Source organism: Coturnix japonica, chromosome 11 (genome assembly GCF_001577835.2).
Source record: "Coturnix japonica isolate 7356 chromosome 11, Coturnix japonica 2.1, whole genome shotgun sequence".
Taxonomy (NCBI): domain Eukaryota; kingdom Metazoa; phylum Chordata; class Aves; order Galliformes; family Phasianidae; genus Coturnix; species Coturnix japonica.
In genome coordinates, this window is record NC_029526.1 from 2504373 (window position 1) to 2516833 (window position 12461).

General features: G+C 44.0%; 1 protein-coding gene across 2 annotated transcripts in view; it reads right to left on the reverse strand.

The window, feature by feature from the left end:
* The window catches only part of NFATC3 (nuclear factor of activated T cells 3), a 58486-nt gene extending 55139 nt beyond the window's left edge, over positions 1 to 3347 (reverse strand). The window contains exon 1 of one of the 2 annotated variants that reach the window (XM_015873799.2): positions 3005 to 3347. In XM_015873799.2, the coding sequence (XP_015729285.1) occupies positions 3005 to 3104 (100 nt within the window). In that variant the 5' untranslated portion in view covers positions 3105 to 3347. The remainder of the gene's footprint in view (positions 1 to 3004) is intronic. The other variant, XM_015873798.2, reaches the window with a different exon arrangement.
* Between the last annotated feature and the right edge of the window lie 9114 nt (positions 3348 to 12461).

Genomic DNA, 12461 nt, shown 5'->3' on the forward strand with positions numbered 1-12461 from the left:
CAAATCTGGTGAAAATAAACCAAAAGCAACAAAGGATGACTACCTATATGGAGAGCAGGCTGGTAACAGGAATTTCTTCTCCATAACTGAAGAACAACAGGCTGGGGGCTCAGGGAGCCATGCTGCTCCATCCCTCCGGGTACCAAAGCCTCACCCTGCCTCTCACTCTGACAGAGCTTCTTCAGGGCTCTGAACTGCAGTACCAACCACTCAGCTGCCTGTATTTCCTAACTGAGTAATTCCTTTCCTGCTTCTTGAACAGCTTGCAGCCTCTGATTTGAAACCACCACACATTTCACGTACCGACAAGGAATAATTCTGGATGGTACAGAACTTTGCAAGACCCTGAATTCCCAGCTCAGTGCTACACACCCTGAGTTCTTTAAAGAGCCTTTCCCTCATACAAAAAAAAAAACCAACAAGTTTTTGAAACAGAAGATAAACTCTGAAAACACAAATTCAGCTAAAGAAACATCAGAGCAACTTGTCTTTGCTCCCTTTTGCACAGCTCAGTATTTCAACAGTGAACTTAATCCTCAACAAAGATGAGCCTTTAACAGGAGCATGGACACCACCACTGTGCTTATTTGCTTAGCGCCCAATAAATTCCAAATTCAAACTTCTCAAAATTACACCAAACTGCATTGAAATCGTGGGGGCGAGCAGGGTAGGGGCATCAGAAAGAAGAATTCTTTCACCACTTACTCGACAGTCTATTGTATAAGGCTGCACAGGACCTCAGTGCAACTGACAGAACGCGACAAGATGCAATCAGATGCTCCTGCAACTAAGAGAACAGCTCTGCAGCAAAGGGATTCAGTTCAGTTCAGTGTGCTCCATCACAGACTGAAGGCCTGGATTCTTCTGGCAGGAAGACGAAGCTCATCAATCCCCACAACTCCACCACCTGTGCTGGCTGCTGAGCGCTGCCAGATGAAAGCAAACCCTCACTGCTACTCTGGGACAACTAACCTACCAAAGAGGAAGGTGCTACAGAAGGTGCTCGGTACCTTATCACCATCTACAATTACCTGAGAAGCTTCTGAACACAGCCAAATTTGTATTCCAGCACACAAGGTAGATGAAATGAGCGATCCCTCTGATCTTCAAGGAAGCATGGATGATACTACAGCATCAGAATTCAGACTTCTAAGCACCTTTGAACCATCCTTCATGCAATCTCCCCCATCAGCACAAACTGCAACTTCCAGACTGAGCATGCAAGCACTGCTGCACAACACCCATCTCTTTTTCTGCCCCTTAGCACAAAACTTACTACTCTGGTTCTAGTGTCCTGAAAAGCAATGAAATTACTCTATGTATTAACACGGAAAACAGGCTGCTTTAATTTCTCCTTCTCTCCTTTCAAAGTCCCAAAATAAGGTAATTTCCAGCCTGAGATCAGCATCTGTGCAGGGGTTCAGAAATCAGAAGTACATTACGTGAGCTGTCCTTTCGTATTTTCTTAGTTTTGATCAAAAGGTCAAAAATAAAAACACCTTATAAATGCATATACACCCAGAACAATTAGAAGTTAACACTACAGCAGCCTCAGCATGAATGTTGATTTCTGTGCTATTTATGCAAGAACTTTGTACCCAACACTTCTCTCACAGGGATGCGATCCAAGCATCCAGAGACACAGCACAAAGCACACAGACTTGTCTTCAGGTGACCCCAAGAGACCTGGCAATGTGAACATTACTTATTTCAAATTAAGCACCTTTCCTTGTGGCCTCCATGTTTTAATATGATCTTCCATTAGGAAAAATATACCCTTATGGTTATCTTGCCACACAACTGCCATCATCACTGGAGCTAACGATATAGGGCTATGAAATATATGGTCTAGATAATCTCATTCTGGAGATATAAAGTTTCTGTTCATATATTATGTGAAGGGAAAATGAAAGATTTCCAGTCGGGATCTTTGGCTCTTACAGAATCCAATCCTCAACACACAGGGAGCATCAACAGCTGAACTCTAGGAGTTCTTCCAGGAGGCACTAACTGATCCCAACCCAACCCTTCCACCTCCAGTCCATGCCTGCAAACCACCAACCACTGAGCTCCTCAGCCAGGGATGCAGGCACACGAGTTCTTACTGACTGCTACAGCAAACGAATTACGACTGCCATGTTTTCAAACTTGCCTTAAAGTCAGACTTAACACATCAAGCATGAAGATTCCCCTCTGTGTAGGGCAGGACCTGAACCATTTGTTACAGAGTGCTACCAAAATACAAATATTAGAGAACTGTTAAGTTTGGAAAAGACCTCCAGGATCATCAAGTTGGACCCCTGACCCATCACCTCCGTGCCTGCTCTAATCCCCTGTCTTCCAAGCAGTATTTTCTCATTTTCATCGATCCCTCATTGAGTAACACAGTTTAGAGCACCGGCACCATGTGAAAAGTGAGAAGAAATCAGAATACCACCCCTTTATTATTCCTTTCTTTGTAATTTATGAGCATCCCCACTGTTTCCCGTTTGACTTGCACGCATCCTTCCCATCTGGTCTATTATACATTTATTTTGGCTAGCAAAACTCAGGTCTCCTTCCCAAAAGCACCATCTGCTTTTTAATGTTCCTGTCCCATCAAGCTGGAAATAAAGAAGGAAAATCTTTATTTTTTCTCTCCAAGGGATCTATAAGATAAAACTCAGCATTAAAAAAAAAAGCTGGAATTAACTCCTGGAAAAGCCAACTCTGCGGGATCAGAGCGGAGCGCTTTTCCTACCGCAGCCGGGAGGCGGCCCAACATGGCTGCGGACCGACACAACGTCCCGCGGCCGGCAGCTCCGCATTATCGCCCTCCGGACCCGGCGGCCTCGCACGGCCCGAGTTGTGGGGCCTTTTTTCCCCTCCCGATGACGGCGGCGGTGGGACCGGCCGTGCCCGTCCCGATGGCTGAGGGCGGTACGGCCGCTCCCCGCCCCCCGCCGCGCCGTGAGGAAAACAGGAAGCCGCCCCCCCCTTCGTCCCGTCCCGGCCGGCTCCGCACCTGCAGGGCCCAGCGGCGGCCCGGGCCCGGGCTGCCCGTCCTCCCCGAAGATCAGCCTGAAGTCGAACTCGTCGTTAGCTCCGCAATTTGCCGTAGTCATGGGTTTGGCCGCCGAGCCAAAGCGGGACGCCGTCGCCCTACAGGGCCGCGCCGGGCTCCCCCCGCCGGGCTGCGCTGTGGCCGCCTCCGCCCGTCAGTGCCGCCTCATGGCACCGCGCGGGGCTGAGGGGAGGGGGCGAGACGGCGGCGGGGGGGGGAGAAGCGAGCAGGAGGCGGCGGCGAGAGCGGCTGCTCCTCGGCTCGGCCGCCTTGTGTCACTCACAGCCGGAGGCCGCCCGCTACGGGACGACACCGGCCCCGCCCCCGCCCCGCCCCGTCCCGGCGGTTCCCACAGTCGCGCCCCCTCGTTCGACGTTTGTCCGTGACGTGGGCAGCACCGAGCGGCCGCGTGACCCGCTGCAACGAGCGGGCGACGAAGGACGGGAATGGGGGGGAACGGGACACGTCAGACGGCGGCGGCCCCGCGGGGAGCGACGGGGGATGTAGTTGGTTGGAGGGAGCCGAGGCACCGCCCAGCGGGACAGTGAGGGGCGGGCTGCCACGTGTCGCTCCGCTCTGAGTTTCTCATCAGGAAGGTTGTAGGTCTGTGCTGTAGGTACGGATGGGAACTCAAGTCCTGCTCGTACCCAGCCGTGTGGTCTTGAAGGTCAGTTATGGGGTGTTCGCAGTTTTATTTGCGTTAGAGACTGATAAACTTCCGGAGTTAGCCCCGCTGTGCCTTTCAGGCGTTAAGGAACCAGGCTCCGCTGCCAACTTCTAAAATCAGTTCACTAGAACCGCTGTTGTGATCGCACGGCCGCGTGAAACCAAAGGTCTGGCTGTTACCACCTCGTTAATCACGCCGTCTCGGTCACAAATAACAAAGTGAACGTGTTCCAGTGCACGGGAGCTTCTTAAGACTGTGATCTTCACAGAATTGTACGGGCTGGAAGGGACCTCTGCAGTTTTCCAGTCACCCTCACAGTAAAGAAATTCTCCCTTGTGTTTATCTGGAACTCCTTGTGTTCCACTTTGCGCCTGTCACCCCTTGTTCTGTCGCTGGGCACCACTGTAAAGAGCCTGGCCCCATCCGTTTGACTTCCCACCCCTTAGATATGAACAAGCACTGATGAGATCCCCCCTTCAGTTTCCTCTTCCCCAGGCAGAACAGCCCCAGGGCTCTCAGCATTTTAATGTATGGGAGATGCTGCAGACCCCCATCATCTTTGTAGCTCTGCACTGGGTTCTCCAGCAATCTCGTCTGCCTTCTGTTACTGTTGGGGTGGATCCAAATAAGATTTGTGCCAGCCCCACTCCTGCATTTGTCACTGGATGTTCTCTTTGTAGGCTACATACAAGTCAGAGAGACAGAGAAGAAAGCTGGTGTGGAGAGAAGGAAGCTCAGTGATTTGCACTGAAGAACGCGCGTGTTTTTCTTTCTCTTATTATCCTAATGCAGCATCCTTTATGTTGTTGCTCTCCACGCAATAGCTGTTCCTTCCCATAAAATGCAAGTGGGGCTGCAGCTGCTGTTCATTCGTTGCTGAGGCCGTGGGTGCACCTGGGTGCCTCCTGCAGGAAGCCCAGCCCCACACCATAAGCTCAGCCCTGGCTGCAGCCTCCTCTTACCTCTAAGGCCAAGGTCACGCAGCAAGGCAAGCTGGAAAAGAATGTGTAATTGGATTAACCAAGGGTTAAAAAAAAAAGTCCTCGTGCAGTCCTGAATGAAAAGAGGTCTGCAATGAACACTTTGGGATGATGTGGGATATATAAAATTGTTCGTAGCTGATTTTTCTCTGAAAATTTTTGGGCAACCTCTCACAATTTCAAGGCAGATATATCAGAATTCATCTTATTGTTAAATAATGGTTGTGTCAGATTACAGCACGTGAAGTAACCGTAGCTGTTTCCTGTTCTGCTGTACCGGGAGATTATTCATTATGCATGTCCCTGGAGAAAAATACAACCAAATTTGTTCTCTCTGTAAGGGGCCACGTGAATGCAATCCAGGTTCCTTGATAAGATGCTCTGCGTGAAGTTCTAATCAGCATGCTGAATATGTAAAATACTGCCTTCTTCCTTTAGATGCAAAACAAATCCTTTCTCTCCTGTTTGAGGCAGGTATCCAGAAACAAGTGGTAGCTTCAGGTCATCAGTGAGTGCTGTCAATAATAGGGGAAAAAGGCCGTGTGGACTTCATACCCTGAAATACAGCAGAGCAATCTGCTATCTCATGACCATCGAGCCAAGAGGAGCAATTTACAGGCTTTGTAGAAAGTAAGGCTGCACTTTAAGCAATTAATGGTTATTTACAATGATCTCCATGAGGCTTTCTACTCCAAAGTCAGATATATCTGGCTCTTTGAGTTCAGAACTTGTGCTTCTTGCCAGTCCTTTGTCTTTTCTCCACCACATCTTTCATTTCACTCTCTCCCCCTGCTGCCCCACCACACATATCCTTTCTGAATTCCCCAAACCTAAAACACCTTCAAACCTTTCCATGCAGCCAAAGAGTAATCGGGGCATGACCACATTGGCAGCGGCCCTCAGCGCACTGACGTGGGTTTGCACCAATTTGCAGGGACCTGGGTCAGCCCCACGCTGAAGGCCACGGCACGGATGGCCAACCTGGCACATGCATTCTGCCCAGAGCTCAGCCAGCAGCAGAACCAGGGAGGCCTCCTTTCACTGTGGTTTTGTGTGGAGGGAATGCTTTTGTGTACTCCTTTGTTTCATATGCATAGGAGGGTTCCTCTCCTCTCTGCTTTCTGGCTGTATTACTGCATCCAGATGGGGATACACCTTGATGTGCTCAGAAGTTGGAGTTACTGCTCGTGCCTTGGGAAAGAAAGAGCACACTTCCTGTGGTAGTTGAATCCTTTCCAAACTGGGGCTATTTTCTAGGCGTGTTGTGACTTTCTGCTTCAAAAACCTGAGGGCTGCGTTGTGCTGTGTTTTATTTTCCACGCATCATCCTATGCTGTATAGCAAGGAATTCTGAGCTGCAGCCACATCCCAGATCTGTATTTGTCTTGGAGTAGCAGGGATTCCTCCCCCTTCCTATGGGCAGCAAATCAAACCCAGCTGTGCAATTGTAGCCAGAATAGGCTTTGGAAGAAGCATGGCCAGGCATTTGTTCTGCATGATTAAATAAACCAAACAGCCTCGAATTAGGAATATAACGCATAAGGTTGTATTTCAGATGCTTGATCTCGTTCCCTTCTGTGGTCGGATCTGGACCTGTTTAGAAGCCACACACACCAGTGTGGCAAGGAAAGGGCAGATGAGAAAGCACAGAGAAGGACTCCTGGAATCAGCAGATAGTGCTCTTTGGCTGCATCTATGGTCATGCTTTTTACAGCTAATATTGGAAAAAAGCATGAGTACAGGAAAGGAGAGATATATATACATGTTTTATATATATATATGTATATATAAAACCACTGCAAATATATCCTTAAACACTTGCATTCATTTGCAAATGACATCCAAACAAAATAGTGTAGCTTTTATTTCTCTCACAGCTAGCAAGGCAAATCCATTTTTTAAGCACACAGAGGAGTGTTATGTAGGAGACAGATACTATTTCAGTAAGCAGGCAATGTTCAGGACAGTTAAATTCAGCAGCCATATAGAAAAGGGTCTTGCATTCTGCACACAAGGTCACATAGGTTATTTATATTTAATATGTGACATCTGGCATTTTGAATAATTTCCTTGGCTAATTACCAGTGCCTGGGTGAAATGTGAAACTTCTGCCATCGGGGAATTAAAAGGAAAACAAAAACAAAAGTAGATTGCAGAGCACTGGAAAGCTTTGTAGGAAAATTAGGAGTTGTCCTAATGGAGGCATCAGATACACGATAGGAGAAAACAGAGTAAAAGGGAGTAGTGTGACCAAACTTGGATAAATTGAAGTTTTCAGGGAAAATTTGCAGTCATCCTTTTAAGACTCACTGTGCCTCGATTGTCTGATTGCAGCACTCCTACCTCAGTCTCACCCTCAGCACTGAATCAATGGGGTATTTGTAACAACAAGATTTCAGAGCGGAAAGGAAGAAAGAAAGGATTGCCTACAAGGTGTGTGTTGACAAAAAAACACCTACGTAAAAATTTAACGAGGTCATAGAGTCTCATTTAACCATTTTACAGTTTACCCCAAGAAGTTTCATTCCTCCCCTCAACTTCCTGCAGTCATAGTAGCACCCTGCAGTATATTTTTCTTCAATATATATTTCACATTGAGCGATCGTTGCTTTGCTTTATTGTTTGTTTAACATTCTGCACACATTGCTTCATAAAGTTTTCTGCCACTTTATATTTCTATAGTTTTATAGTTGGAGTCTCATTTGGCAGTTACCATCACGCACACATTAAAAAGAGCAGAGGGTCTGGCAGTCTGGCACTTGGCTGCATGGCTCTCCTCACAGAATTTCTGTTCACAGTATTTTGCTTTCAGATCATCCAGTGAAAGAAAAATAAAATTACCAGCAGCATTATTACTGGAATTAAGACATAAGGCCATTCCAGGCACAGGTATTTGCTTCTGAAGTGATTGCTTTCACAGGTACCTTAGAGTCTTACTGCTAAACCTAAAGTGGTTTGTGAGTGAAATCAGATGGCAATTGAGATTGCTACCAGAAAAAGAACAAAATCCTTTAATGCACAGTGATGATTGCAGAAGACAAATATCTGTGGAAGCTCTAATGAGGTTTCATAAAAGCTCTTAGGCTTGATACAAAGACTAGGGGGGCATTTTACTTACTCTTGCATATCTCAACTTTGATTTTTGAATGTTTGTCAGCCAGCAGACGGTTCTCTTGTTTCTGGGACTTAGAAAATATCGGTACTGTTCCAACCTTCCAATTTCTCATAGGCTAATTTTCAGGCTTCCCCAAAGGACATAAGTAATTTGCTCTCTATATATTCACTACAAACACAGCCTTATTTCCCCTCTAAGGTAAAGACAGCACAACTTTTGTACTCTCTCTTTTTATTTAGATTGCACACACCTCTGTGTAAGAACTTTGAAGTCTGAAATAGCTCTTAAATGCTGCTTGAACAGCCAAGCAGCCAAACTGGACAATCACACAACTATCGTAGCAAAATTAACCCAGACTCAGAGCCTCTAGTTAGCTCTATAGGATCTATACATAATACGATAATCCTATGACATGGCTCTGTTTGGTCTAAGTGTACTGCCTGCATGAAGCCTGCAGGGCTCATTCTTCAGCGAAAGGGCCTGTCAACCTTGTGCAAATTACTTTTGTCCTTGACTTGGGTCAGACTAAGCCAACAAAAAACAATAGGCTCTAATGCACAGAATGCTTTAGAGGCTCACTGGCAGTTTGGCTTTTGGACTGCTGGCTTTCAGCTTTGTGGAAGTGGATTCATTTTGCAGTCATCAGGTCACATGCACGCACCACTTGCTTGGTCTGCGCCTAATGAGCTTTCTGACCCAGAATCTTAATTTGGATACAACAGCTTTCAGATGAGAGGCAACAGGTGCTGAACAGGATTGCCATGTCCCAGCTGTGGCAGGTGCTTGCGTGTCTTTTTGCTGTTATCCATGCTAGTATGAAGTCAGACAGGCCAGCCAGGTGGTTTGCATTTAGCTTTTTTCCTCTGCATTGGAATAAAAGCAGGACTGACAGTCAGTTTTGAGTTGATTGAGTTTCTGCCTGGTTTGCTGACCAGATTGCATGTAAGAGGGTTGATGCTTCTTTGACCGAGCACGGGTCGGGAGGTTTAACTATTTGATTTGGTTTCAGAATCAATTCTCAATGCAGCAGTTGTCAGATATGAGGCTGCAAGTCCTTAGCTTTCTACCATAACCCCTTCCCAGGAGTAGGCTTTGTGGGTCCTCTGACTCCTTACATGCAAGACTGGACTGTGGGATATACTGCTGCATATTAAAAATGAATGGAAAGCAGAAAAAGCAAAAAAATAAATAAATAAATAGCAAGGACTGATTAAATACTTAGTATTCTTCCAAGCTGGACAACAAGGCATTCAATTAGCAAAGTCAGGTCTGGAAGAATATTACTTGGTTCATGCTTTTAACATAAATTTATTGTTGCTGTATTTGCAGTTGCTATGTCTTCATTTCTCACATATGTATAAAGAATGGGTTAGCTGTTAACATACGCTGAGCAGAAAACCTGAGCTTTAATGAATGCTCAAATAAAATGGATTTTTAACACATACTCATACTGGCAGTTTTATCCCAAGGATGCCACCTGGTCAGGGATAAAAACAAATCATATGATCAGTCTTTTTGCTTTTATCCAAAAGGCCATAAATGTTTGAATATGCAGCCTGGGTTCACTGTGCATCTCACAAATCATCTGTTTGCAAATGCAAAAATTAATGTTTGACCTCAGCAAAATCCTCTGGAGGCCAGACCTGGTGCTCCTGTACTCCAAGAACCAGTATATCAATGGTCAGTAATTAATGGTAAGCTACAGAACTGATATTTTCAGAGAGAACTGGTAGGAGAAGATGTTAAATTTGTTGAATTCAATGCACTATAGGATGGTTAAGTAATTCTGTGAGTTCTGTGCAGCTGTTACTGGTGCAAAATTGGACCAAAACTAAGTTATCAGAAAATCTCTACATACTATATACATAACATCCACGAGGGAACACAGCACAGCAAAACGTGTTGGTCTTCACAAATTAAGTTCCTTAAAACATAGAGGGAAATAGGGTTGGTTTGTGAAGAATGCCAGGTCAACACCACCAAAGAAAAGCAGAAACTCCCTGGTTCAGGCAGCCACTTATGGATGAACCCAGGCTCTACTCTATGAACTCCAGTGATACTCTGTAGTGGGGAGACTGACATTTGCAATGATGGTACCAGAGGTGTTTCTGTTCCATTGATGCTTCCTGACTAACTGCTAAACTAGTAGTTGGAAAGAGGTACTGGTCAGAATGGATTTGATACAGCTTCAGCCATGAACCTGAAGATGAAAAGATGCCATGTACTCTGCAAACCATCTTCAAAGCCTTTTCTACAGATGGAGGACTAACACAAACCAGAGTTTTAGCCACAGCTGCTATAAAGCATATATTTGGAGGAAAAAGAATGCAACACGGGGGAAGATAGAAAAAAAGCTCAGAAATATTCCATGGCAAAGAGTGAAGTGTTCTTTGAGAGGGACATAACAAGGTTTAAAAGCTATATATATATATATATATATATATATATATATATATATATATATATATATATTTTAATAGACTTAATATGTTAGGGTGGAAATCAGGATAAAGGAATTTGACCATTAGAGAGAAATAAAGAAGACAGCAAGAAAGATGCTGCAGCTGGGAATTCACCTAAGTACAAGGGGGGAAAAAAAGCTTGAAGATCGATGCTCTGCTGATTTTTTCTCTCTTTAGTCTTTGAATTTGTATAGAATAAAAGCCAAACAAAACATTATTAAAAAGATGGATGATTTTTCCAGCTTAAATTATCTGCTGCTAATATAGAATCTACCTTTTATCCTATTGTAAATAGAAAATAGACAGACAGTAAATATAAGGGTTTTAATGCAACAACGGAAAGGTGTGAGTAAAGATTATAGAAGAGGAAGATGGTACAAGAGGGAGAGTGATGTAATGAGACAAGTAAATACATTTGTGTGTAAACAATGCCAAAAGTGCCCACCATAGAACCACGGCAAATAAATGGAAGAAAATAGGTGCCGTATATAAAGACTTTTATCTGGTCAGCCATTGAGACAGCTGGAATTGAGGTAAAATCAGAAATTCTGAAATTGAAGGTAGGCCAAAAGAGGACATGCTTTCATAAGGTTACAGTAGTAATGACTACAACTTGGTCACTGGAACCGGATGGATACAGGACACCAACTAGTCATAATAAGTATCAGCCTATTTCCTATTGAAATAAAACCAAACATGTATCTCTTCCAAGTCTTGTTCAGTCTGCAGTCCTGAACAGTCCAAAATGTTTTCTGCAAAGAAAAGTGTTTCAATCAAGGGGAGGCTCATGAGGAATAATGTGTTCATTAGCAACAGTGAGCGAGCAATAGTGTGCTTTTGGTTAAGTTCCTCCTAGAGAAGGAGGCAGTGGGCTGAAGCAACTTAAGTGAAAATATCCCATAAATACGGTTAAAAATAGAAACTAATTAGCCCATAAACCCACCCAAAAGGACAAGTTTCTAAACAAAAGGATGGGACAAAGTTATTTTTGGAAAAATTACTTCTAGTATTTATAAACTAACATATAAAAGTATAAAATACAGGGAGGTGCTGGTTCCTCTTGAAAGTTTCTTCATTAACTTACTAAACCCTTCTGCTGAACTAAATGTACCCACAGAGAAGAAAAGGCAAACTTTCTGGAATCTGCTAGCTAGTTTTCCATTTGAATTTAAACATATACATCTTCTCCAGTTTTGCTCAATTGAAAAACAAGAAACAATCAATCAGCCATGAAGTGGTTTCTGCTGGGCAGGGATTCAGCAGGAAGCAGTCAGCAGTACTGTATGCAGCCACAATCACTGTAATGCATGACTTTTGTAGCATGCAGTAGCATTAAGCTGTTCTGATGGCTTTGACATGCTTTCGCTCAGCAAAAAAATGCTGAAGAGAGCAACAGCTGCCCTTCTTGGTGCTCTCCTGCAGGCAGACTCTAATCCTCTGGGTTTATACAGTTGTTCAAGGACCATTAAAAGGAAAAGCCTTCAGAAACACCAGAGGCACCAAACGGGAAACTGTTTGCACCAAGTTTTACCTACGTTAAGAAAAAGTGTAATTCATGCTTGTGATTTTTTTTTTATTTTTATTTTTTTTACAGTAGAACCTTCCAAAAAGTCACTATTTAAAGATGCTTTTCAAAGAATAGTGTTTCATATTTATTATCATAAAGGGACGGGTGTGTCTGCTACAGTATGGCCGTAAACTGGAAATGAATATTTTCCAGTCAAGACAGCACATGAAAGTTATTTGTCTAGCAGCTTCCAGAGTTGTAAACCCAGTTCAACTGGCTACCAGGCTCTGACTGTGCTTGGTACAAAACAATTGGGACGTACCAGTGAATCGGAGAAAAGATCAAACTAAAAATAGTTTCAAAGTTTATATTTATGTACCTTCAGAATATTAAAGACAGTCTTACTGGATTTCTTTGTGTTGTTTTTTTTTTAATTCTTCTTGCCACTGGGAATGCCCTGACAAATTATACTGGGGTTGTTATAAAATTGATTGTAAGAGTTTAAAATTAAACTTTAAAATGACTTAGAGTAGAAAAAAATTGCAAGCCAAGGAACGTTACTGTTAGAGTAAAACTTGAAAGAAATCCAAGCTCGTTAAGGCATAGAACCTCATACAGCATACGCAGGCAAAGTTAACTCTTTACTGTAGCAATCCTTTAGTTAGAAAATAAACTTCTTGAATATTT